Below are 25,804 nucleotides of genomic sequence, written 5' to 3' on the forward strand. Positions count from 1 at the left end.
CTGGATCTTCGGAAGTCGAATAGCTGATTTGTTGGAATAGTACTCATCTGGGCGATTGTAGTCGGCCAGTGGTTTCGATCGAGCGTCCTCATCTACAGGTTGAGCAGCTCCTGTAGCATCAGCATAAGGGATTACAGTTCCCTGAGCATCTATTTTCTGACCTGTTGCATTACGCAGATGACCGGCCTGGTCATACAGGTTTCCGTTCTCGTCCTGAGTTAGAATAATAATGTTTACCATTTTTAACGACACGGTATCGATCAACGTACGCGGTGTAGTATCGATCGTTGTCGAACGATCGGGATTGATCGACGATGATGGTCTGGTGTCGGTCGACGGTTGGTTGTGCGTATCAATCGACGACGAAGTGGTTGCGTCGAGCGATGTGGAACGTTGACCTCTACGGATGGTGCGTTCCAAATGAGCAGGATCGTCTGAGAACAGCAAGTCTTTCTCCTTTTTGCTTATGGTATCACTGGGCATGCACCTGAAAATACAAGAAAAAAGATTATGAGAAAGGGGGTAAAGAAAAGAATAAAAATCAATAAAACTAAATCTAATGGCGATCAAAGCTCCCCGGCAACGGCGCCAAATTTGATACCACTCAAATTACCCTAAGGAGTGTTACTCTCATCAAAAGAGGTTCAGATGTAGTACTTAGGGATTGAATCCACAAGGACCTAGGGAACAATTAAATCTAGTGTTTATTAATTCTAAAGGTTGTAAATGTCTAAATGAAATAGCAATAGTAACAAGCGAGTAAATAATAAATATAACTTGGTTGGAAATGATATTAGATGCAGGGCCACTATTCAGGTGTTGGAGTTATAATACCTATAGATGCCTAACTGTTTCATGCATGATATACTAGAGCTCATTCGCTTAACTCAGTGATCAGCTGTCGCATGTACCAGTGGTTAACAGACTAGATCTTGTGTCTCAACGGTTAGTATACAGACAACGAGAGAGTCTCGATCGATGATCTAGTAAGACGTCGACCGATACACCTTTGTCAACATCGATCGATTGTCAGTTGAGGACATCGATCGACGGGTTCTAGCCAGGCCTATGCGCGAGTATGAAATGCCCTACTAAGATTCTAAATTGGCGGTTAGCGCTCTCTAGCAATCCTAATATGATAGATAGATGTCAGGATGGGATAACAAGGGTGCTTGAATATGCAATCCTGTGATCAAGTTCTAGTTAGCAAGGCTAAAACAAGCAATGAATACAAATCTATCATGAATATCACAACAAGGCAGATCTATAGTTTGGGGCTAATCCCACAAACCTATCTTAACCCTGGATCTAACAGTTGAACTACTCAGACATAGCAAAGCAATTCATCACAATAAAAGAATAGAAACTCATAGTATAGATGAAAAGAAATAGAAACAAGGAGTTCCAATCACAAGTGATCTTCTCTCCCAAATGAAACCTGTAACAAAACTAGGTCTAGAAAAATCTTTGTTCTTTTTGCCGTCAAAACACTTATGCAGTATATATTCTACTAGGTTAAAAACTCGTCAGGGCATTTTGGTAATTTGGGTTGGCCTTGGTTTTAAGTCTGCTGAATCCAAAATGCCGCATCTGGTGTCTCGACATCGATCGATGGTACTTGTGTACATCGATCGATATTAATCTTCATCTGTCGAGGCATTTCCTGATATTGATCGTCAGCACTGATGCGCATCGATCGATTGTTCTTCCTCTCGTCAACCTCTAAATGGTCAGTTCGGGTGAAATGTCCTTTAAGCTCCAAAATGCTCCAAAGTCATAACTTTACTCCGAAATGCACCTGAACCTGAAAACATACCTAGAAGAGTAGAAAACATAGATATATATATATATATATATATATATATATATAGTAAAACACCTATATACCATAGATAAAAATGGGTCAAATCCAAGGTATATCAAGGTGATAAGGAGTCATCTGTTCGATGGGGCACATGGTCGGAACAGATGGTGGAGTAGTCGATATGCTGCAGGGAGCATGGAGCTTCTGTATGCTTTGATGAGCATGGAGTATCCCTGTCGGTGTGCTGGAGATCGTGGCATGGGCCAGTATGTAGCGTTGTAGACGTGCTGCAGGGAGCATATATCTTCCCCTGGTCGATAGTAACCGCCGGGATCTGCCTCTCCTAGGCTTGTCCGAGAAGAAGATCTTCTATGTGTAGAATCTTGCCTTGGCGGCTGTAGAATTGGTGAGTTCTGGTTATGGACGTCTCCCCCTCATAGATTGACGTGTTTTCCTCATAGATGGACGTGTTCCCATGAATGGAGAACTTCATCTTGTTGGTATTAATCGCAGGGATTCATCGGTTATAAGCATGTTGATGACGATGGCCTTCTAGGTCTCGAATCTTGCCTTGGCGGCTATGGAGATGATGAGCTCGTGTCTCTCTCTCTGTGTTATAGACCTCCTCTTTAGATTTAGAAACCTCTCTTTATAGTGGAGGTCGTGCCTCCTCTTTAGGGTTTGAAAATATTCCATATATCCTTAGATAATAGAATATTTCCACTCTTCTTTAAGGGCAGTATACATTGGAATACTTCCTCTTTCTCTTGGATTTAGGAAGATCCCTTCTTCTCTAAGCTGATTACCTGACAAATGGAAGATTTTCATTTATCTTAAGGCTGGAGAAATCACTTGGCCTGGAAGACGGAGGAAGGTCCCAGACTCGGGGACAGGGACCCGGGACCCAAATGCAGGAACCCGGACCCTGGGGGCAGAGACCTAGAAGACGGAAGCTGTAGTAATCTCTTCATGGAATATTTTTCCCCAACAACGAGTAATTGCGGTTTTAAATCGTAAAGTTCCATCGGTGACTCTGATCGAAATGAAACAAGAGCATGTTCGATCCAATCCCGAAGGAGGGAGCTACGAGGACAGGACTATGACAGCACGATCGTTCCAACTCGGCGGATGGCCGAACTGGTCGCGTGTTGATCCAGTTCGGCCATCCGCCGAGCTGGACTGGGCGGATGGCCAAGCTGGTTGTGTTGTCGATCCAGCTCGGCGGATGGCCGAGCTGGTCGCGTGTTCGATCCAGCTCGGCCATCCGCAGAGCTTGACTGGTTCAGCTTGGCGGATGGACGAGCTGTTCCTGTTGTCGATCCAGCTCGGCCATCCGCCGAGCTGGACTGGTTCACCTCGGCAGATGGCTGAGCTGGACTGGTTCACCTCGGCGGATGGCCGAGCTGGTCGCGTGGTCGATCCAGCTTGGCCATCCACCGAGCTGGACGGTGTGCTCTGTCCACCCTTCAATAAAACAGACATAACTTATGATACAGAATGCTGATTAACCTCAGACCGGTGGCATTCGAAAGCTAACTCAAAGCTCAATCATACCACGGGAAGGTCTTCATCCATAGCTAAACATCGGACTTGTTTGTGCAGTTCTGCACCTCAAAACGTACGAACAAACGAGTTGGACTGCTTGTTTGGTTCCGTGATCCATTTCTCTCGAGTTTTTTGCTGAGGAAATTTTGTCGAGAGTGTGTCGAGAAAGCTTTCATACAGAAACACAGGTTTTGGACGTTTATTTCGAGATTACCGTTTTTGATCCCAACAATGTTTGCTTCTTATTATGGATAAAAATTATACGGAATTTATATTGCGAGAAATATTTTATGGGGACTTTTCACTACAAGAAAACAAGACCTTAACGACTACAATATTAGTAGCTAGTTGGTCGTAATATGGGCTTTAGGACCAATTAACTTCGAAAATCGATTGGTCGTTATAAGATGATCTTAATTAATAATTAGAGGCACATTGGTCATAATATTGCGTCTAAAAAAATTAGTCATATATCAGACGTAGCTTTACGGCTCAATAAGTTGGTCGTAAGTTAAAAGTAAATACATTTGTCGTAAAGGTGACGTACATTTACGTCTCATATATTAGTCGTACACTGGTCATAACCTTATGACCAATTTACCTTTAATGTCGATGTTTATTAGTCGTAAGCTAACGGATATCACTCAAATTACCCTAAGGAGTGAATTACTCTCTCAAATAAGCGGTTCAGATGTAGTACTTAGGGATCGAATCCATAGAGATTCTAGGATTACACAATAGATTATGGTCTTGAAATAAATCTAGATTAAATGGTTTATAAGTTTTAAAGCAGTAAATGGAGTGGTGAGCAATTTTATTGCTCGATTGATTTGTTTTGGGGTTGTTAACAGTTTGGAGAAATAGCTAGATTCAGGTATATTCCCAGGTATGATAAGTAAACTTAATTTGGGTTTGTAGAGGTTTATTGATATTAATTATTCTTGAATTTAAACTTAAGATATAATCAATTTGATTATCTAATCTGGATCTCGGATTTCAACTCTTGTATGTTAATCACGAGAAATTGTCGATCGATAATTCTTTATGAATATCGATCGATACACCTTTCAAAATATCGATCGACAGGGCTATCGATGTGTCGATCGATACTTCTTCCAGAAAGTTTTACGTACAGGTTTAATTTATATTTTCAAACTCACTAGATCAACTCCCGTCTGTATCTAGTCAGTTAGATCATACTAGTTAATTTTCAGGTATTGAGTCAAGCAATGGCTTGATCCCAATTAATCCTAAGATCTAGGTTTAAAGGGTGATTGATATACCTTGGATTTGACCCGTTTTCATCCATGGTATATAGGTGTTTTACTATATATATATATATATATATATATATATATCTATGTTTTCTACTCTTCTAGGTATGTTTTCAGGTTCATGTGCATTCGGAGTAAAGCTATGACTTTGGAGCATTTTGGAGCTTAAAAGACATTTCACCCGAGCTGGCCATGTAGAGGTCGACGAGAGGAAGAATAATCGATCGATGCACATCCAGTGCTGTCGATCGACACCATGAGATGCCTCGACTAATGAAGATTAATATCGATCGATGTACACAAGTACCATCGATCGATGTCGAGACATTGGACATGCAACATTTTGGATCCAGCGGACTTGACGCCCAAGTCCAAGCCAAATTACGAAAATGCCCTGACGAGTTTTTAACCTAGTAGATTATATACTGCCTAAGTGTTTTGACGGCAGGGAGAGCTTTTTGTTACAGTTTTACTTTGAGAGAGAGAGAGAGAGAGAGAGAGAGAGAGAGAGAGAGAGAGAGAGAGAGAGAGAGAGAGAGAGAGAGAGAGAGAGAGAGAGAGAGAGAGAGTTTTGGAGAGAAGATCACTTGTGATTGGAACTGCTTGTTTTCATTTCTTTTCATCTATACTATGAATTCCCATTTCGTCATTGTTATGAATTGCTTTGCTATGTCTGAGTAGTTCATTTATTAGATCCAGGGTTCAGATAGGTTTGTGGGATTAGCCCCAAACTATAGATCTGCCTTGTTGTGATATTCATGATAGATTTGTATTCATTGCTTGTTTTAGCCTTGCTAACTAGAACATGATTATAGGATTGCATACTCATGCACCCTTGTTATCCCATCCTGCCATCTATCTATCATATTAGGACTGCTAGAGAGGGCTAACCGCCAATTTAGTATCTTAATAGGGCATATCATACTCGCGCATAGGCCTGGCTAGAACCCGTCGATCGATCTCCTCAACTGACTATCGGTCGACTTAGGCAAAGGTGTATCGGTCGATGTTCCAATAGGACCGTCGATCGACACTCTTTCGTTGTCAATATACTAACCGTTGAGACACGAGATCTAGCCTGTTAACCAGTGAAACATGCGACAGCTGATCACTGAGTTAAGTGGTTGAGCTCTAATATATCATGCATGCAACAAATAGGCATCTATAGATATTATAATCTCCAACACCTGAATAGTGGTCCTGCATCTAATATCATTTCCAACCAAGTTACATTTACTATTTGCTTCGCTTGTTACTATTGCTATTTCATTTAAACATTTACAACTCTTAGAATTAATAAACACTAGATTTAATTGTTCCCTAGCTCATTTTGGATTCGATCCCTAAGTACTACATCTGAACCTCTTTTGATGAGAGTAACACTCCTTAGGGTAATTTGAGTGGTATCAAATTTGGAGCCGTTGCCGGGGAGCTTTGATCGCCATTAGATTTAGTTTTATTGATTCTTATTCTCTTCTCTACCCCCCTTTCTAACATAATCTTTTTCTTGTCTTTTCAGGTGCATGCCCAGCGGTACCAGAAGCAACAAGGAGAAAGACTTGCTGTTTTCAGACGATCCTGCTCACTTGGAACGCACCATCCGTAGAGGTCAACGTTACACATCGCTCGACGCAACAACTTTGTCATCAATCTATACTCACAACCAACCGTCGACCGACACCAGACATTCATCGTCGATCGATCCTAATCGTTCGACAACGATCGATACTACGCCGCGTACGTCGATCGATACCGTGTCGTAAAAAATGGTAAACATTATTATCCTAACACAGGATGAGAACGGAAACATGTATGACCAGGACGGTCATCTGCGTAATGCAACAGGTCAGAAAATAGACGCTCAGGGGACTGTAATCCCTGATGCTGATAGTACAGTCTCAACCTGTAGACGAGGACCCTCGATCGAAACCACTGGCCGACCACAATCGCCCATATGAGTACTATTCCAATAGATCAGCTTTTCGACTTCCGGAGATCTAGAAGCAGAATTTCGAGCTGAAGCCTCAATACTACACTCTCGTGTCGCAGATACCCTACTCTGGGTTACCGCTCAAGCATCCTATGGACCATCTAGAACGGTTCGAGGATTTAATCGCTGCTATTTGGATGGAAGGAGTCCCCGAAGTTTACCTGATGTGCAAGCTCTTCAGATACACGCTGAATGGAGAAGCGATGCACTGGCTTAGGCAGCCACCCACGGGATCCTTAACATCCTGGGCCGACATCAAGAATGCTTCCTTATGAAACTTCTTCGATGAGTTGTGCGCTGAAGAACTTCGAAACAAAATTTCCACGTTCTCGTAGGAGGCTGGAGAGTCCTTCAAAGATGCGTGGATTAGATTTAGGTTCTTCCAACGAGACTGTCCACACCACGGATTTAACGAAGTGCAGCTGCTAAGCACTTTCTTCCGAGGTCTCGCCTTACAGTATCAAATGGCCCTTGATACGGCGAGTGAAGGAAACTTCACTACTCGGAATCCGTTGGAAGCTGTGAGACTTATCGAAAACCTTGCTAACAGCAGCAGCACCAAAAACACTGACTCTGAACGGAAGAAGTCTGTAGCCTCTATCGGGAAGGAACAGATGGACGAAGTAAGAGCTAAGTTAGATGTGGTGCACGAGCTTCTTAGGAAGCAAGTCTGTTCAGCTGAAGGAGAAGTAGCAGATACGGAAGGAGAAGAAAATGTGAACTACATCGGAAGTACCAGATTCCAGAAATTTGGAAACCAGGGCGGAAACAGAAGCTTCTTTGGTCAAAGAAGTAACCAGAGTTCGCAATTTCAAAAACCTTTCAACAACAACAAAAGCTACTCGAACTCCTACTACCAGATCGAAGAAATGCTTGATCGAGTACTGTTGGGACAACAACAAATCACTGTGGATTTCAACGGTAAAATAGACTCCGCCTACAACAATCTGAACACCACAATCGAGACCTTAGGGACTCAGGTGAGAAAACTTGAAACGCAAGTGATTCAGACTGGCGAGACTATAAAGAGGCAAGAAGCTTTCGCTAGAGAGGCAGGAGCTGATAAAGGAAAACACCACGTAAATGCCATCATAGATGATGATTTATGGCAAGTGGTGAGACATGAAAAGCTTGAGGAAGGAGACTTCGAAATCGAAAGCTCCATGAGTCTCGGCGGATCCCAATGGTGTCGACCGATGTCGATGAACTCGCATCGATCAACAGCCATGACGAAGATCGATGGACGGATTACTCCAGTCATCGATCGACGTCGTCCGCTAAATCGACTGAATGCAATGCAGTTCGAATTCTAACTCATAAGGAATTCGCAGCTAAGCATCCTCACCCACCCTCCCCTTACTATGATAAGACCGATCGATCGGCCGAGCCAACATCGATCGACAGAGTTAGTCCGACGTCGATCGTCACAACACACCTCCCATCGATCGACAGGCACCTCCGAAATACCGAGTGCGGTTTTCCTCAATCGATAATGACTATATCAACGCACTCAAACCACCACCGAAACAATTAGCTAACCCACTCGAACCAAAACCCAACCCTTTAAATAGTTCACCAGAACCAGTTCAAGAAGATCAGGAAACTGAAGGGAGAAGGTTAAGGAAAAGAAAGGAGAAAATTCCTAAGAACCTTAAGAGGGAAGCTAACGATAAGGAGATGGATGGTTTCACTAAGAGAGTCCTCAGAATCTCAATCAAAAAAGCTTTTGATGAATCTTACTTCACAAACCGGTTGTGGATGTTCTTCAGAGAAACAAAGGTAACTGAGGAGGACATTAGAAGAATGTTTCATCAAGTCAGAGAGAATATGAAACACAGGATCACGTTGACGAAGAAGAGTGATCCTGGGAAGTTTGCAATACCATGCGTAGTCAAGGGTGTTGAATTTCCCCATTCTATGTGCGACACAGGAGCATCAGTTAGTATCCTCCCTAGGATCATGGCAGAGCAGCTTGGTTTGACCATCGAACCTTCAACATAATCCTTTACTTTCGTGGATCTTTCAGAAAAACGATCAGGAGGTATCATAAGAGATCTGGAGGTACAGATTGGTAATGCCCTTGTCCCGGTAGATTTTCATGTCGTAGACATCGAGCTTAACTGGAACTCTTCACTTCTGCTTGGAAGATCTTTCCTAGCTACAGTAGGAGCTGTATGTGACATGAACAAAAACAAATTGTGTCTGACGCTGATAGACCCCAACATTCACTACGACCCTATCCAACCTAAAAGAAAGGTTATTAATTTTGTGGATTACGGGAAATAACTTGGCTTCATTGGAGCATGCCATTGTGGAGCAGAGTACGAATCAGAGTACTTGGAATCGATCGACACCCCCACTTTTCCATCGATCGATTCCAATGAGTCAACAGTGACTGATGACCGCAACAACACGTCGCTCGACGTTGATCAGCCGGTTGACCATTTCGCTTCACCTAATCATTGTTACCCACACTTTGCTTTCCAACCTCCAAGCAAGAGAGGACGTGATGATTATTCCATAGGTATTTGGGCAGACAGTGGTTTCCATGAAAGTTTTGCAGTTGCACTGTAATTGCTTCACCTAACGAGGAACACACAGAGGAATACGAAGAGGATTATTGGACGGAACGTGCAATAGAAATGTCTTTGCAGGATGAAAGATTTGAAACGCATAAGTTCACCAACACATTCCCAACAACGCTCGACGAAGTGCACTCCACATCGGTCGATACCCACCGTCGTGCAGCAAAACAACCGCTCACATCGATCGACACCCATAGAGGAACATCGATCGATATTCGCGCCGCAGCAAAAAATCCAGGAACAGGAGAATATTCCCTCTCCAACTAGGCTTATAGATACCTATTTGAAACATTTTGCACCCCTGAAACCACTTCCACACACCAGGGAAGACACACAAGCAGAAAAGATGAACACTCTTCCATCTACATCAACAGGAAAATTCATGAAGAGCAATCATCTCAAGAACACAAGTTCAGCAGAAACTATTATGCCCTCGATCGATACATTTGTATCAACATCGATCGATACTACTCTTAAACCTAATATTTCTATTTCTAAATTTTATGATAATGCAAACATTGATTACAGTTTTATAACTCCTGACGAATTTGGTATTTTCAGGGACCCAGATGGCAACGCACGTGCAATAGATGGAAGGATCTTACAAGTGTCTAGAGAGGACATAGTAGATATCCTTCAAGTGGCCAATTGACCTGACAACCTATTCTCACAGCAACGTGGCACTCCAGACGTCATTCAAACCAATCCTAACAAACACGTAGGAGTCGCCGTAACAAAAATCAATCCAGATCTATCATGCCAACCAAAAGGCCACGCATCGATCGACGGGACAACTCAGACATCGATCGACAGGATAACACCAACGTCGATCGGTAAGGATGACCCACATTGATCGACAGACGTTATGAATTTGGATACCGCGCTTTTGACATGTATGGAGCCAGAAAGTTCACTTGGGAACGAAGGGACGAGTATGGAGTCTACAGAGAAGAGTGTGGACACGCACGAGGCGTAGCTGGTGAGATGATACCTGTCACAAAGGACGACATCAGGAAATTACTGGAAAGAGCATCTCTTTTTGAAGAGTGCCACATTTGTCTTCCAGAACACGCCACTTCCTTCACGCTCACAAGACTGGCACCAGAACTCTACACCAAAGATGAAATCAACGAGATGGTGACTGGTATTTGTAGAGCTCAGGAAAAACTGGGAGAGGAACTCAAATCATTGGTAGAAGATATACATCAACCTTTTGATAGAGGCTACAATGAGCTTTTCAGAAGTATGGTAGAAATGAGGACATAAATTGAGAGTTTACGTCAGCAACTTGAGAAGGAAGCAACGACCTCAGCATCGATCGACGCACCACATGCACCATCGATCGATGTCAGTCTTCCTACAGCCCAGATCCCTGCAGAACCGTAATGTTCAGTAGAACACAAGGATGAATGGGAAGTCTCATACATCAACACGAGGATAAACGACGTGTACTACCCTCTCAACAACAACGTGGACTGGCTGAGCACTAAAATCGAGCTACTACAGCAAGATTTGGACACCATTCGCAAGAAGGACCAACAACCAGCCACATCGATCGATGTGTGTACCATCACATCGCTCGACGCTAAGATCTCAGCCATGGATGATAGGCTGCAGACTTACGAGGACATGCATGACCGCTTCGTATCACCAGTTATGCTAGATTTAAACAAATTGTCTAGTCAAATACTTCATTCCCAAAGGGATATTGATAAAATTACTAATCAAAATTTTTTGCAGGCAAACTCATCTTCGATCGACAGGGTACGTTTCCGGTACCGGGACGTCACCCAAACTCACGTCCCCGTGCATCATAGGTGACAACTGAGTCTAGACCTCCTGGATCCGAGCCACAACAATGTTTCAGATCCTCTCTGCTTGAGGATGCGAAAAGGTGCCATCAGAAAGCTGGTGTGTCGTCCTGTAAACTCGGGCCAGAGATGGTGGTGCTCCTTCTTGGGCAGCCTGTATTAAAAAAATTATTTTAATTAAACTCACGCATTCAATAAATATTTAATTAATACATATTTAATAAATATTAAAAATATCAAAGACTTACAATTTGTAGTGCCCTCCCAGCGTGTGGAATCTGTTCGGAAGTATGAGGTATTGGCAGGTTACCATCTTCATCACGGGTCAACCGGGCCGTTGAGCAAGTGAGAGACCTTTGAATTGACTTAGGCAAATTCCAATAAGCCTTCAAGCCCTTCCAAACGTCATTGCTGAGGTTTGCTTCTTTTGCGTCATCCCCCAGAACCCTCCACTTCTCCTTCCAATCACCAACAATGTTCTTTAGGCGAGCCATCGCCTTTTTGTAGAACGCTTCCTTCAACGTTTCGTTGACAGCAATGGACCAATTCCATTTTTGCTTCAAAAAAAATTAATTAATTAAATTATTATTTTCTAAATTAAAAATAAATAAAATTATATTTAAAACTAACCGCGAAGCACTTGAACCAAGTCCTCCGAACATGATCTGGTGTAAGAGACCAATTCGGATGCGCTTCCCGGAAGTTTGTCCTGATGATATCTCCAACGCTCTGTCCCACACAATTGTCCGTCAAAAACCTACAAAATTTGAAAGAATACATATATTTAGACCAATATGTATAATTATTTGATTTAAAATATTAAAAATTACCAGTAAGTGTTGGGTGGTCGATCTTGATTGATGATTGGTAAACCTTCTCGTCCCGGCATCTGGAGAAGGTCTTCCACTGTATATCTTGCATATGGTGCATCCGATGGCACCATCAAATCTGGATGAACAGCTGCAGGAGCCGGAGCAGCTTCGGGAGCAGTAAACTTCTGCTGAGGATGGTGTGGAGAATGATGCTGATCATGCCGAGGCTGCTGTGGAGTTTCATCGTACTGGGGATAGAATGGAGCAGGGTCATCAAACTGCGGATAGTAAGCTGCAGGGTCATATGCCTGTGGAGGCACATACGGAGCAGTAGGAACTTGGCTCTCAGGGACATTCTCTTAGCCAGATGATGTGCCGGAGGAAGAAGCTGATGGATCCACCTGTCCGAGAAAGGTATTCGCGTAAGAGTTTCTAGGCGTAAGATTCCTAAGTCTCTGTCTACCGCTAGCCATTGCAATATATATCGCCAATCTGACCCCAAAAAAATTGACGTTTAGAAACAATTCAAATTTTTTATATAAAAATAATCTAAACCTATTCTAATTCCATCATAATCTATCTCCATCCTAATCTACATCCATCCTAAACTAATTCCAAACCTAATCTAATCACCTAACTAACCACCTAAAACTAAAACAAAATAAAAATAAAAAATTACCTAGAGAGAGAAGGGAAATCGTTGTTAGAGAGAAGGGAATGAGCAACCAAATGGCTTCGCGAGGTCCGCGTATATATAGAGTTTTGGTGTTAGTCGTAAATGGGTTGTAATATTACGACCAATGAGCGACTACGGGTCGTATAGGAGGTGTAAATTTACAACCAATGGGAGACCAAATAGTGTTACGACCAATAAGGGACTAAATTATTGTTTTTATTTACGACCAATGAGAGACTAGCAGTCGTTAAAGAAACGTAAATTTATGACCAATGTGGGATGAAGTCCTTTACTACCAATTAGGGACTACCGTTGTTATATTTGAAAAAAAGAGAACAAAGATACTAGAATCACAGGTGAGAAAAAATTTCTGATGCCTACAATTGTACAAGCCAATGTAAGATACTTTTATAACTTTTTTTTTCTATCAAGAAGTAATAATAACTTTATTTCTTACATGCAAGTGCCTCATGAACATTTTTTGGAAGTAACTCTGCAAATGCAAATGGTAGAAGTTGTTGCATAAACACATGACAGTCATGACTCTTCATCTCTGAAAACTTATGTCCCTGCTGATCAACACATCTTGATAGAGTTAAAACATATCCATCAGAAAACTTCACATCTGATGCCACCCACTTGAACAACGCTCCTTTTTCTTCTGCTGACAATCTGAAAATGGGAACTGGAATTTTCCCATTGTTTTTAATATGCAGCTCAATCCTAGAACATAATACAGGCAAATCCAACCACGAGTTCTTGTTATCTTTTGTCTTCCCGGGGACGTTCAACAATGTATTGATGATGTTGTCAAAGAAGTTCTTCTCTACATGCATCACATCAAGATTGTGGCATAGAAGTAGATACTTCCAATATGGAAGTTCCTAAAATATACTCTTTTTATGCCAATTATGCTGTGTCCCGTAACCAACAGACATATTTGCAATAGTATGCCAATTACCCCCTTTCTTGATTGTGTCTTGTCCACCATAGTAATCAATCTCCTTCTTGATTTCCTCTCCAGATAAATATGGTGGAGTGGTGTCTTGTACAACCCTTTTTGACCGAAACAATTTTCTGTTCCTTCGGTACGGATGGTTAATGGGAAGAAATCTCCGATGACAATCAAACCAGGACGTCTTCCTACCATTCTTCAGCTGAAATGCGTCTGTGCTTTCCATACACTAAGGACAAGATAGCCTCCTCCAACCTGACAACATCCCGTATGCAAGAAAGTCACTAATGGTCCACAAAAGAACTGCTCGCATTGTAAAGTTTGTTCTCGTTGAACAATCATATGTCTGCACGCCTGTTGACCATAATTCCTTCAATTCTTCTATCAAAGGCTGTAGAAAAACATCAAGGGACCTCTTCGGATGCTTTGGCCCATGTATCAATATACTCATGAAAAGCAATTCCTTTTCCATACACATCTCTGGTGGAAGGTTATGTGGCGTCAAGAAGACTGGCGAAAGCGAGTATTGTCTGCTCCCGTCATTTCAGATTGATATAATCTCTTCAGTCTATCCTTAATAGGTAAGTACCACTCTAACAATTCTGCATTTTCTCCCCAGTATATCATACAGTTGTCTATACACACAACAATCATCTCCGAAGGTAAGCCAAGGCTATTAACCAATTTCAGAATCTCATAATAAGATTCAGCACACAGATTATCTTCATGCAAATATTCTTTAAACAACTGAACCCATGCATCCGTACAAACTTCAGGAAAATTATGATCAGTTTTGATATTCATCATCCTAGCTGCCAATGATAATTTAGAAATACCTTCTCTACAACCTTCCTAAATTGGCTAATTAGCTGCTGCTAGCATTTCATAAAATCTTTTTGCATCCAAGTTAGGCCCCTCTACATTTTCTACCTCCTCTATTACTGATCTTGTTTCACGAAATGCATCTGTAACCATATCATGAATCCTATCATGATCTACCATATGATCCTCTTGAAGGTTATAACTTTCAAAAGGAAAATGTGGTTCATCTGATCTGTTACGAACATTTTCAACCTGATTACTACTACTAGCTTCATTCCTATTATCACCTTCTCCGTGGTTAAACTAGATATAGTAATATGGAGTAAATCCTCTATTTACTATATGTTTCCAAACAGTTTCACTAGCAGCAAACTTGGTATTGTTTCACTAGCAGATTCCTCCTGCTCAAACAGCAGCATCTCAATATTCTAGCCGAGATGGCGGTGAGAGCATCAACGATGACGCACTGGAAATCTCCTTCAGGACGTGTAGACATGCTGGCATAGGCGAGAATGGTGGAAGTGCTGGCCCTGTCTGCTCCTTCTGATGTCCTCTAGCTCGCTGTACGGTGTAGTGGCACGGCATGGTTGATTGGCCATGGAGGAGGGGCTAATCGGGGTGAAACTGGATGCTAGCGAGACCCCCTGAGAAGTCCTTGACCGAACGGCTGGGTAGATCTATCAAGTGTGTGCCATCCGCGTCTTTGAAAGTCCAGAAGTGGTCGTCCTTGAGCCAGTGTGCGCTCCTGAGGTGTGCTGCGTCCATTTAGACGAGCTGATCATCCATTGCAGCCCCGTCTAATGGTATCCTGCAGTGCATGACGATCAGTGTAAGCAGACTCTCAACCGTCTTCTTCTTCGTTCCCGATGTCTCGAACGGCTTCATCTTGAGATTGATTAGGTGCTCGGCAAAGAGGGCTCCCAGGTTAGGCAACGTGTCGTCATTGTTGGGGTTGAAAACGGTTACAACGAAGTTAATGTCCAAACCTCTGCAAAAACAAGTGTGAGTGTCTTTCTGCGACAATTATGCTTGGTAAAAAATGTCACGACACAGGATCTCGAGATAAAACCTTGTTCGAGTCTCGGTTGGATCAAACAAAAACTGACCCAAGGTAACAGAAACGTATTTAAACCAGCCACAGATAGGTTCGAGTGTGACGAACGGAAAATGGACAAGCCAAGCCCTATCACTACGGAACGACCGAACATGCGCACTACAGGGCCGCTACGTAGCCACCGAGCTCGAGCCAAGCTCGGTCACTACGTAGCGAACGAGCGCACGTCCCGCTCGGTCGTTATGTATCGACCGTGCGCACATCCCGCTCGGTCGTTACGTAGCGACCGAGCGCACGCCCCGCTCGGTCGCTACGTAGCAACCGATCGCACGTCCCGCTGGGTCGCTACGTAGCGACCCAGATTTCTCGAAATGTCAAATACGACATGAATCCATGCATTCTCGTCTACTCTTTGATGCTATATCCCGAAGACCGTAGCAAAACCATTTCATGTTTCTCGACATTTGAAGTCATCAATCTAACTTTACGATAAAAACCGTGGAAATTTTGTTTTTATCGAAAGAAGCCGTAATAAACGCTTCGAGCCAAAAGACGGGCCAGAGGGACCTAAGACATGACTCGAAGCCCAATTTACGATTTCTTAACCAAAAACCCGTAAACCGTAGGACGGTTTACGCTTGGTTCGCAAGGAAAGATAAATGTCAAGTTTCCCCGGATAAATACGAAGTTTTGGAAGATAATTACGAAATGGAGTATCTCTATTTTTTGGCTATGACGGCTTAAGGGCAGAAGGGGAAAAACGTAAAACCGACCTAGGAGCGAGTATATAAAGAGTCCTCGGCGAAAGGCATGAGGAGGACCTTTTTCAGAGAAAACTTAGCACTTAGAGCAATGAGACAACTTTCTGTTTTTGTTATTTCGAGCTGCGACTTAATTAGGTTTAGCCGTCTTAGGGTTGTTAGAACAAGGAATCTCGCCGACAGCCCTCGAGCCCAGGCTTATTACCTTGTTGTAAACGCTCATACGCAAATTCGGAATAAGACTTCTCTTTGCTCTCTTTTTACGATTCCATATACTTTATCGTTGTTATCTCGTGTTCTGATTGCTTGGCGTTTGGTATTAGCAGATATCCGGGACCTCTAGGAAATCAGGATTTTCCTAGTTTCCTAATTTAAACGGAAATCGACAGTGTGAATGTCGGTTCTCACAGTTTGGCACTAGAAGGAGGGGGGGTACGGATCAATCTAACCCTCAACCACATCACGCTCACCCAGACATGTCAACAGACGACGCGGACAACATTGAAACTCCTCTCAACGGAGGAAGCGGCACTGACTCCACACTCCAGCAGCGGACATATCCGCAGCCAACGCACCAGCCAACGCCGCGACGCTCGAGGAGTTTAAAAAGATGTTCACCACCTATGAAAAAAGGTCGGAAGAACAGGATAAGCTCGTAAACACCTTGACCAAACAGGTCGAAACCTTAACGGCAAGGACTCGAGCAATCCGTCCCCATGGAACCACGAATGTTTGCGGGAAAAGACTCGACTTTGCAACCCCACTCGACAGGCCTGGAACGACGCGGGAAAGACCCTCGGGCCAAAACCCTAGCGAAAAATCCCCAGCCGAGAAAAGGAACTCTGAGAGTCCTCCCCCTCCCGTGAAGGACTCGAAGGTTAATGAAGTTGAGCACGTCGACTTGGATCCCATTGACGTCTCCAATGATACTGAGGAGGACGCCGACAAACATCCAAGAAGGACCAGAAGCTGATTTGCTCGGGAAAGCTCTCCGTTCGATAAGCCAATGACGAAAGAGGAGGAAATCCTCTATTGGAACGAACAAGAAGAGCTGGCTGAAAAGCAAACCAAGATCACTCGCAGTAAACGCCGACAAGCTCGGAAATCTGCTGACGAGACGTTGGACATCCACGATCTTCGCGATTACATCACCAAAACTGCGGCGGAAGTAAGGGCCGTGAAATCCCAGATCCATCACGCTACCAGTGCTGCCCCCGAGATGAACAGACTGCCGGAAGGGGTTCGGAAGACGCCCTTCACCACTTGCATCACCAAAGTTTGATGGTACGACGGATCCTAAAGCGCACCTTCAGGCTTTCCACATTGTTGGGGAAAAATATCCCTGTATTATTTCCCCAAGCCTCCAGGCAGGACTCAGATCCCCGGATCCCTGGTAAATGGGTTCCCCGGGTCCCCACCAGAGGGAACCCTGGGCTCGATCCCTGGACCGTACTCCCTTCCAAGAAATGGAAAACTTCCGACAAGGAGAACCTTCCATATTTCCGAATATGGAAGAGTTTAACCTAATGAAACCGACTTCTAGATGACTATATAAGAGCGACAACAGCCCTCAAGCAAGGGATCGACTTCTCCAAGGCTTAGAGACTAGGGTTCGACGGCTAGAATTAGGGTTCTTATAAAACATCTTGTAACGATACCTTGTTCTTGCCTATTCATCTAATAATACGTCTCTCAAGCCTATTCTATTATTATCTCTTTAAACATCCTAAAACCCTTACTAAATAACCACAAACACTCGAGGTTTACCAGCTTATCCATCGTTCTGTGGTACTCTAAAAGAGCCTACACAAAAATCCCCTAACAGTTTGGCACAAGAAGGAGGGGAGTAATCTAAGCTACGTGACGATGGCGGTGGATGAGCAAGACAATACATCAGAATTTACCCCAAGAGAAGCCAAGCTTCAACGACAGATCGATGGACTGCAGAGCCAAGTAACCGACATGCACAAGGCTCGGGAAACAACCGAAAATCCAGAGCTTTCCTCCAAGGTTCAGAGCCTGAAGGAAAAAATTGGTGAACACTCCTAACAGCTGGAGTTAAGCACCGAGAAACTCAACCAACTACAGACGGAGAACGCTGCACTCCGAGACAAGAACAAAGCTCCCAACACGGCGAGCAACAAGATGCGTCGCTTCAACACTCGAGTTTGACCTATGGGAAGCCTGAGCACTCCCAACACCGGAGATAACGCGGCTCCTGCATCCGGAGCGGCCGGGGCAACACGAAAAGGGATCGAGGATCACCAGATCCACGACCTAGAGGAAAGTGATTCCGAACCTGAACCCGAGAAAGAAGAACCCGAGAAGACGGCAGCCGAGTCTTCCATAACCGCCTATCTGGAGCAGATGTTTTCCAAGAGGTTCGACGCCATGCAATCCATGGTGGAACGTCTACCAGGAGTAGCTCCCCCAATCCGGAGGAGCAACCCCGACTCGTACACAGATACTCACTTCGCAGAGGAGATCGCCTCAATCGAGTGCCTCGGAAATTCTCCTTCCCCAGCATCAAGATGTGCGATGGCACCAAAGACCCCGACGATCATATTGCACAATATAAACAGAGGATGCTAGCGGTTGCGCTCCCCAAGGAGTCCCGTGAAGCAACCATGTGTAAAGGGTTCGGATCCACTCTAATTACACCCGCCTTGCAATGGTATATCAATCTCCCTACCAGGTCTATCTCTTCGTTTGTCGGCCTGAGCGACAAGTTCGTAGAACAATTCGCGAGTAGCAGGAGCCTGGAGAAAACTTCAGACAGTCTCTACGAGATCCTCTCGCATCGAGTAGAACCCCTGCGGGACTACATAGCCCGTTTCAATCAAGATAAGGTAGCTGTCCCTGAATGCAGCATCCCTACCGCAATCTCTGCCTTCAAGAGAGGCCTACTTCCATACGGAGGGATCTACAAAGAGCTAACCATGTACCCTTGCAAAACCATGGAGGATGTGCTATCCTGAACGTGGGCACATGTGAAGTGGGAAGAGGACATTGCTAGCCGTGCCAAGGCTCAACCCAAACAGGATCAGAGGTCCACCTAATCAGACCGGGGAGACCGAGAAGAAAGATCCTCCCAAAAGGGATCCAAGGACTCTGAAAGCAGGAACCGGGGCAGGTTCCAATACCGACCATTAGAAAAAGAAGCGGGGATGTCTGTGTCTACCTGGCCAGATATCACCCATCTCTCGACATCCACACCAGAGCTGGTCAACACGCTGGGGCAAATAGGCCAACAGGTCAAGTGGCCCCCAAAGATGAAAGCACCTGACTCATTCTGGAACCCGAGACTCTCGTGCGACTTCCATCGCGATCACGGCCACAAAACTGAAGACTGCATCGCCCTGAAGATCGACGTCAACGAACTGCTCCAAAAGGGGCATCTCCGAGAATTCCTTTCAGAGAATGCCAAGGCTCATCTTAGCAAAGAAGCATCAGGGAAATCCAAAGGAGACGCACCAAGCTCACCACCTCGCCAGGACCGGGTGATTCATGTCATCTCAGGAGGCTCTGAAGTAAGTGGCGTGAGTCATGCAGCTGCGAAGAATAGCACCCGTAATGCTAAACACGGCCTGGAGACTGCTCAACCTAAATGCCTACTTCTAGGTACTGACGAGATAAGCTTCACAGCCAAGGAGCAAGAGAAGATATTAGCTCCCCACCATGACGCTCTAGTTGTCTCCCTCACCATAGCGAACTGTTTGGTGAAAAGAATACTAGTAGACAACGGGTCCTCCAGCAATATCATCTTCCTGACGGCGTACCAGGACCTAGGGTTAGAGGAGAATACCCTGACGCGCAAAAAGTAAGTCCACTCATCGGGTTCAGCGGCGAGCTCAAGCAAACCGCTGGGGAGGTTGTTCTGCCAGTATATGCTGAAGGGATCAACATATCTACCAAATTCCTGGTCGTGGACTGCCAATCGGCCTACAACATGATCTTAGGATGACCATGGATTCACGACATGGGAGCAGTCCCCTCAACCCTCCATCAAATAGTGAAGTTCCCTACACCCTGGGGCATAAAAGCAATCCGAGGAGATCAGGAGAATTCTAGGTCCTGCTACCAGACCACCTTAAAAGGGAAGACCAAGGTCTTATAGCAATTACAGAGGAGACCTCAGATCCCGCGGAATCGGTAATCTGGGGTCAACAATAGGGGTAATTCAGGAACCCTCTGCATAGTCTGGACCCTACATCCAAAGAGTTTCCAGAGAGCTTACGTCGACCGCTTCCCATGGTCTCCCCTAAGAACCTGCAAGGCTGCACCTACTCGCAAAATCTGGTCCCCACAGGACCCTCGTCCTCCGCCTCACATAGATAAGATAGCCAGAAGCTTCAACAGTTATCAACCGGTGATCTCACAGATAAACGAGTGGGGCACGAACACCTCGAAAAAACCCCCTCGGAAGAGAGCTCCCAGCTGGCACCAGAGAGAGATAGGAGAGTGATATCACTCAAATTACCTTAAAGAGTGTTACTCTCATCAAAAGAGGTCGAATTATAGTACTTAGGGATCGAATCCACAAGGAGCTAGGAAACCGATTAGATCTAATAGTTATATGATTAAGCTAGGCTAATAGGTTTTAAAGCAGTAAATAAAACAAGTAATAAATAAAGCAATAAACAAGATGAACAAGGTAATTGTTCAGCTTGGCAAGGAGTAGTTTGATGGAGGGATGGTTGATAAATCTAGGGTTTATATTAAGGTGTTGGAGATTATAATTCCTATAGGTACCTATTTGTTGCATGCAAGATATGTTAGAGCTCAACCGCTTAATTCAGTGATAAGCTGTCGCATATTTCACTGGTTAACAAGCTAGATCTCGTGTCTCAACGGTTAGTATGTTGACATGAAAGAGTGTCGATCTATGGTCCTATTGGGACATCGACCGATACACCTTTGCCTACGTCGACCGATAGTCAGTTGAGGACATCGATCGACGGGTTCTAGCCAGGCCTATGCGCGAGTATGATATGCCCTACTAAGATACTAAATTGGCGGTTAGCCCTCTCTAGCAGTCCTAATATGATAGATAGATGTCAGGATGGGATAACAAGGGTGCTTGAGTATGCAATCCTATGATCAAGTTCTAGTTAATTACTCTAAAACAAGCAATGAATCCAAATCTATCATGAATATCACAACAAGGCAGATCTATAGTTTGGGGCTAATCCCACAAACCTATCTGAACCCTGGATCTAACAGGTGGATCTATTCAGACATGAAGTTTGTTACAGAAATCATAGATGAAATAGATGTAAAACTGAAATAGAAATGATTAAGAAAACCAATGGAGTTCCAGGACGACTCTGATAGGAGTTCCTCCCTTCTCTCCTAAGAGAAAAAATGGAAATGAAAGCGTGTAGAAAGCATAGCCGTCAACAATGGCTTAGAAATAACATAAATAGGGTTTCTGGTCGTCCAAAGGCATTCTGGTAATTTGTGGTTACTTCTAGGCTTCACGCAGTCATAAAATATACAAGGCCCACGATCTGGGATCTCCATCGATCGACGTGCAGAGTGCTGCATCGATCGAAGCGGCTTCCTCTTCTCGGTAGCTTCCTCTCGCGAGGCAGACTGACCACGCTTCAGTAAAACAGGCATAACTTCTGCTACAGGATGCTGATTGACCTGAGACCGGGGGCATTGGAACGTTAACTCAAAGCTCTATTTTGTGTCAAATTATGGGCTCAATCTAACGGGCGGAAGGTCTCCATCCATAGCTAAACATCTGACGCGTCTATGCAACTCTGCACCTCCAAAGGCTCCAAAAGACTCCAAAATCACCATATTTCTCCTAAACGTCCCTGAACCTGTAAATACTCTAAATAGACTCCAAAACATAATAATTGTATCTTAAAACACTTTAAAATACTTATAGACCATGATTAAAAATGGGTAAAATATATGGTCTATCAACTCCCCCAGACTTACCCTTTTCCTTGTCCTCAAGCAAAACAGACAGGCAGTCTCTCTGAAAGAAGTTTTGAAAACAGTAGGGACTCACATGATTTAAAACTTAGAATCATCACCTCTACAATATTGCAATCCACATCTAAGAATTCCTAATCACAGAAGCACATTATACAATATCCTCGCTTAGCAACCAAATTCACCTAGCCAACATCTTAGAAAATCATGTCTGACATTCCCCTCTACCAACCTCATTTCTTAACATAAATAAATGTGTATGTTTTACCTTGGGAGTATCGATCACAAGACACATAGACTCTTAGCCCAACAGGTATCTGAGTAAACATGTAGTCTTGTTCTGGTTTCTTTTACTCTATATCTCCCTTCTCTGAATCCTTTTTATCTCAATTCCAATGAACAAAGATGCTGACGCAGTCCATCTTATTCACCTTCTTTTCGATTTTTTTTATTTTTTTATTTTTTATTTTCTTATATTTTTATTTTTTTATTTTTTTTTCTTTTCTTGACAAAGTGTAGGCGAATAGTGGGGTCATCGGTAATGTACCTATTCCTCGCTTCCAACAATGTGTGATCATTCTATTAGAGTAGAATAATGGGGTCATCGGTAATGTACCTACCCCTCTAAACCGCAAGAAATCATCTCAATCTTTTATTTTATTTTATTAGGATGCCAAAGGGAGGAGATAAGGAAACCAAAATCACTCAGACTTTTACCTTTCAGACCTGAAGGAGGAATCCGATCCAGTGTATACCAAGCCCCAAGACAAGCAGTAAAGTCAAATTAGGTTGGAGGTCAGTTTCGGTTCCTTGAAACAATCTCAGCAAGTGTGAACATAGTTGACAGATTGATCCACTTTAGTATCTTTAGTACTATCTGCAATCAGTAAGTCTAGAATAGTGCTAAAGAGTGGTTAGATAACAAGCATGAATATAATAAGTTCATTATCCCCTTCTTGACTCAATAAAAACATATTTTGAAAATATTTTAAATAAGACTCATAAAGGTAGATAAACGTTAGTAATCCCCCCAGACTTAAATTACATTGTCCCCAGTGTGACACAGTCGGTGGTAAAGTGAAATTCATAAAGTAGAAGTACAAAATTTAACAAGTAAGAACGATAACCTGCTCAGTATCGATCGATACAATGAAGTGACAATCGATCGTTGTTGATGAAGTGTTGTCGATCGATATCGAGATGGTCTCATCGGTCGATGATCTGAGCAATCGTTTACATGGATCTGTTTTTTTTTTTTTCATAACTAAAACACAATGATATCACTCAAATTACCCTAAAGAGTATTACTCTCATCAAAAGAGGTTCAGATGTAGTACTTAGGGATCGAATCCACAGAGACTCTAGGATTACTCAACAGACTTAAATACTTAGAAATGAATATAGACTACAAGGTTTTAATAGTTTTAAAAGCAATAAATGATAAATCCAAAACAACAGTGATTCAATAGATTGAATTGAAGTGGTTTCAAGATTGGGAAAGTAGCTAGATTCAGGTAATTCTCAGGTATAAAATGTATGCACTTAGTTTAGACTAAATGGTTCAATGGTTCTTGAACTAAACGTTGATTTAACCGGATAGGTTATCTTCACTAGATCTCGGATCTCAACTGTCGTATTTTGATCTCGAGAGAGTGTCGATCGATGCGACTTGATGTACATCGACCGATACACCTTTGTAACGATCGATCGACAGAACGATAGTTGCGTCGATCGACGGTTATTCTAGCGAGCTTTGCGAACGGGTTTAACTTGTTCTCTAACCTTCTCAGACCAACTGTCGTTCCGCCTGAGTCAGTTAGATCACGCAAATGGGTTCAGGTATTGAGGGGAAACGGTTAGTTGAACTCAATTAAACCTAAGATCTAAAATGAAGGTGATCAATCTCAATTTTAGCATTAAGTTCATAAGCAATGAAAGAACAATCAAAACACCTTTTTAACAGTCATATTAGCAGTACATAATTTCAACCATGGTGAGAAACCTAAATCTAACAATTGGTTTACTCAGACATATTCATGAGAGACAAAGTCATGATGGTGTGATTTAAACTCAAATGAAACATAGAACACAAATAGATAGAGTAATAGAAATAAAGGAGTTCAAGATCTTCTCTGTTTTGCAGTGTCAGATCTATCTCTCCAATCCTAAGCTCTCCTAATGGTAGCCAAAATGCTCCTTTTCCAAACTAGGTCTTTTGCAAGTGTCTGCCTGGAAATAATACAAAACCCTAGTACATATAGCCTAACAGGCGGCCAGGAACTTAAGTTGTAAATAATAGATCTTCTGGGAAATGAAATCTTTTAGTTTGCGATTTCATCTGTGTGACTGCGTATCGATCGATGCACAAGAATGTATGTCGAACGATAGCAAGTGATTAAGATCGACCGATGTTGCTCTTCAAGCGTCAATCGATTTTCCTTGCGTAAAAGCATTCCAAAATGTCCCAAAAGTATCATTTCCTTCCATCAGGTGAATAAACCTGTATTTGCTTTGGAAAGACTCTAAAACATGATTAATACATCTTAAAACCTTTACATACCATGTATAAAAGCGGGTGAAAATCATGGTATATCAACTCCCCCAGACTTATCTTTGACTTGTCCTCAAGTTAAACCAATGGACAATCTCTCTGGAAGAGGGTTGAAAACATCAAGGACTCACAGATTTGAAATATTGAAGTTATCACCTCTATAATATTGCATTCCACATCTAAGATTCCTTCTTACAGATATACATTATGCAATATCCTAGCTTAGCAACCAAAATCATCTAGCCAACAATCTTAACTAATCTTATTATCAATCTCCTCAACCAACCTCATTTCTTAATGTAAAAAGTGTAGGCTTTACCTTGGGAGTATCGATCACAGGATGCAAGGATTTCAGACAAGTATCTGGAGCTGCAGGTAAAAGTTAGTTCCTAGTTTCTCTCTTTCTAAATTTCTCTCTTGGGTCAAAGTCTGCTTCCATTGCAGGATCAGTGACCAAGATTGGACAGGCTTCCAGTAATTAAAACTTAATGGTGGTTGCCACCAAGTTCTTTTCACTTCTTTTTGACCTATATCCAAGAGTTCTTTGCGAAAGCGAGCCTTGAAGATTGCCGCCTCCAAGTCCCGTTTCTAACAAGTTAGCAAGTGTGCATAGTTGACTGGTCGATCCACTTTAGCATCTATAGTATTATCTGCAGTCAGTAAATCTAGAATGGTGCTAGAAGGTGGTTAGACATTCAAGTAGAAATCATTAGTTCATAATCCCCTTCTTGACTCGATAAAATAATATATTTTATATTTTTATTTTTTTATTATTAATATTTTTTAAAGATTTTTGACAAAAACTCGAGAAAATGGTGTTAGTAACTACCTCCCCCAGACTTAAATTGCACCGACTCGGTGCAAAGTGTCCAAGGGTAGGTAAAATCAAGTCAGATGTTTTGAGAATGTTAGAGTAAAAATAAAGTACCTATCCGTACTACACATCGATCGATGTAATCCTCTCCATATCGATCGATGTTACTCGCTTAGAATCGATCGATGTAATCCTCTCCATATCGATCGATGGCGAAGCGCAGATATGTTCGCATGTGCTTGGAGTCAAACTCGATGTTCCTTGCCTAATGTTAGCTCTGTTTATACAATCAAGCATAAGAAATAATAAGCATCCCCAAACATAAAATATAAGTTTAAAAACATAAATCCTACAAGTTCGGAAAATAAATAAACAAGTTCATAATAAGAGGAGGAAGGATA

The 25,804-nt window shown here is 42.9% G+C and overlaps 3 protein-coding genes and 1 non-coding gene across 4 annotated transcripts in view; 1 reads left to right on the forward strand and 3 right to left on the reverse strand.

The window, feature by feature from the left end:
* The window catches only part of LOC117126544, a 391,277-nt gene that overhangs the window by 41,568 nt on the left and 323,905 nt on the right, over positions 1 to 25,804 (reverse strand). The window lies entirely within an intron of this gene.
* On the reverse strand, positions 6,916 to 7,022 carry LOC117126979. The gene has a single exon (XR_004449740.1). It is a non-coding gene; the product is annotated as a small nucleolar RNA R71 (small nucleolar RNA).
* Positions 11,062 to 12,294, reverse strand: LOC117126797. The gene is made up of 5 exons (XM_033275910.1): positions 12,223 to 12,294; positions 11,840 to 12,129; positions 11,640 to 11,766; positions 11,258 to 11,524; positions 11,062 to 11,163 (listed from the first exon to the last, which is right to left on the reverse strand). The coding sequence occupies exons 1-5, from the start codon at positions 12,292 to 12,294 to the stop codon at positions 11,062 to 11,064; spliced, it is 858 nt and encodes a 285-aa protein (XP_033131801.1).
* On the forward strand, positions 19,257 to 19,913 carry LOC117126798. The gene has a single exon (XM_033275911.1). It carries the CDS (start codon positions 19,257 to 19,259, stop codon positions 19,911 to 19,913), a length of 657 nt encoding a protein of 218 aa, XP_033131802.1.

This window comes from Brassica rapa, chromosome A07 (assembly GCF_000309985.2).
Source record: "Brassica rapa cultivar Chiifu-401-42 chromosome A07, CAAS_Brap_v3.01, whole genome shotgun sequence".
Taxonomy (NCBI): domain Eukaryota; kingdom Viridiplantae; phylum Streptophyta; class Magnoliopsida; order Brassicales; family Brassicaceae; genus Brassica; species Brassica rapa.

What these genes read in the sequence shown, in the direction of transcription:
- LOC117126797 (XM_033275910.1), bottom strand. Translation starts at nt 12,294, where the DNA reads ATGGCTAGCGGTAGACAGAGACTTAGGAATCTTACGCCTAGAAACTCT. An exon ending in CGAATACCTTTCTCGGACAG is followed by an intron (nt 12,130 to 12,222) that starts GTGGATCCATCA and finishes GTGCCTCCACAG; the next exon opens with GCATATGACCCTGCAGCTTA. An exon ending in CTGGGAGGGCACTACAAATT is followed by an intron (nt 11,164 to 11,257) that starts GTAAGTCTTTGA and finishes TTTTTAATACAG; the next exon opens with GCTGCCCAAGAAGGAGCACC.
- LOC117126798 (XM_033275911.1), top strand. Translation starts at nt 19,257, where the DNA reads ATGTCTGTGTCTACCTGGCCAGATATCACCCATCTCTCGACATCCACA.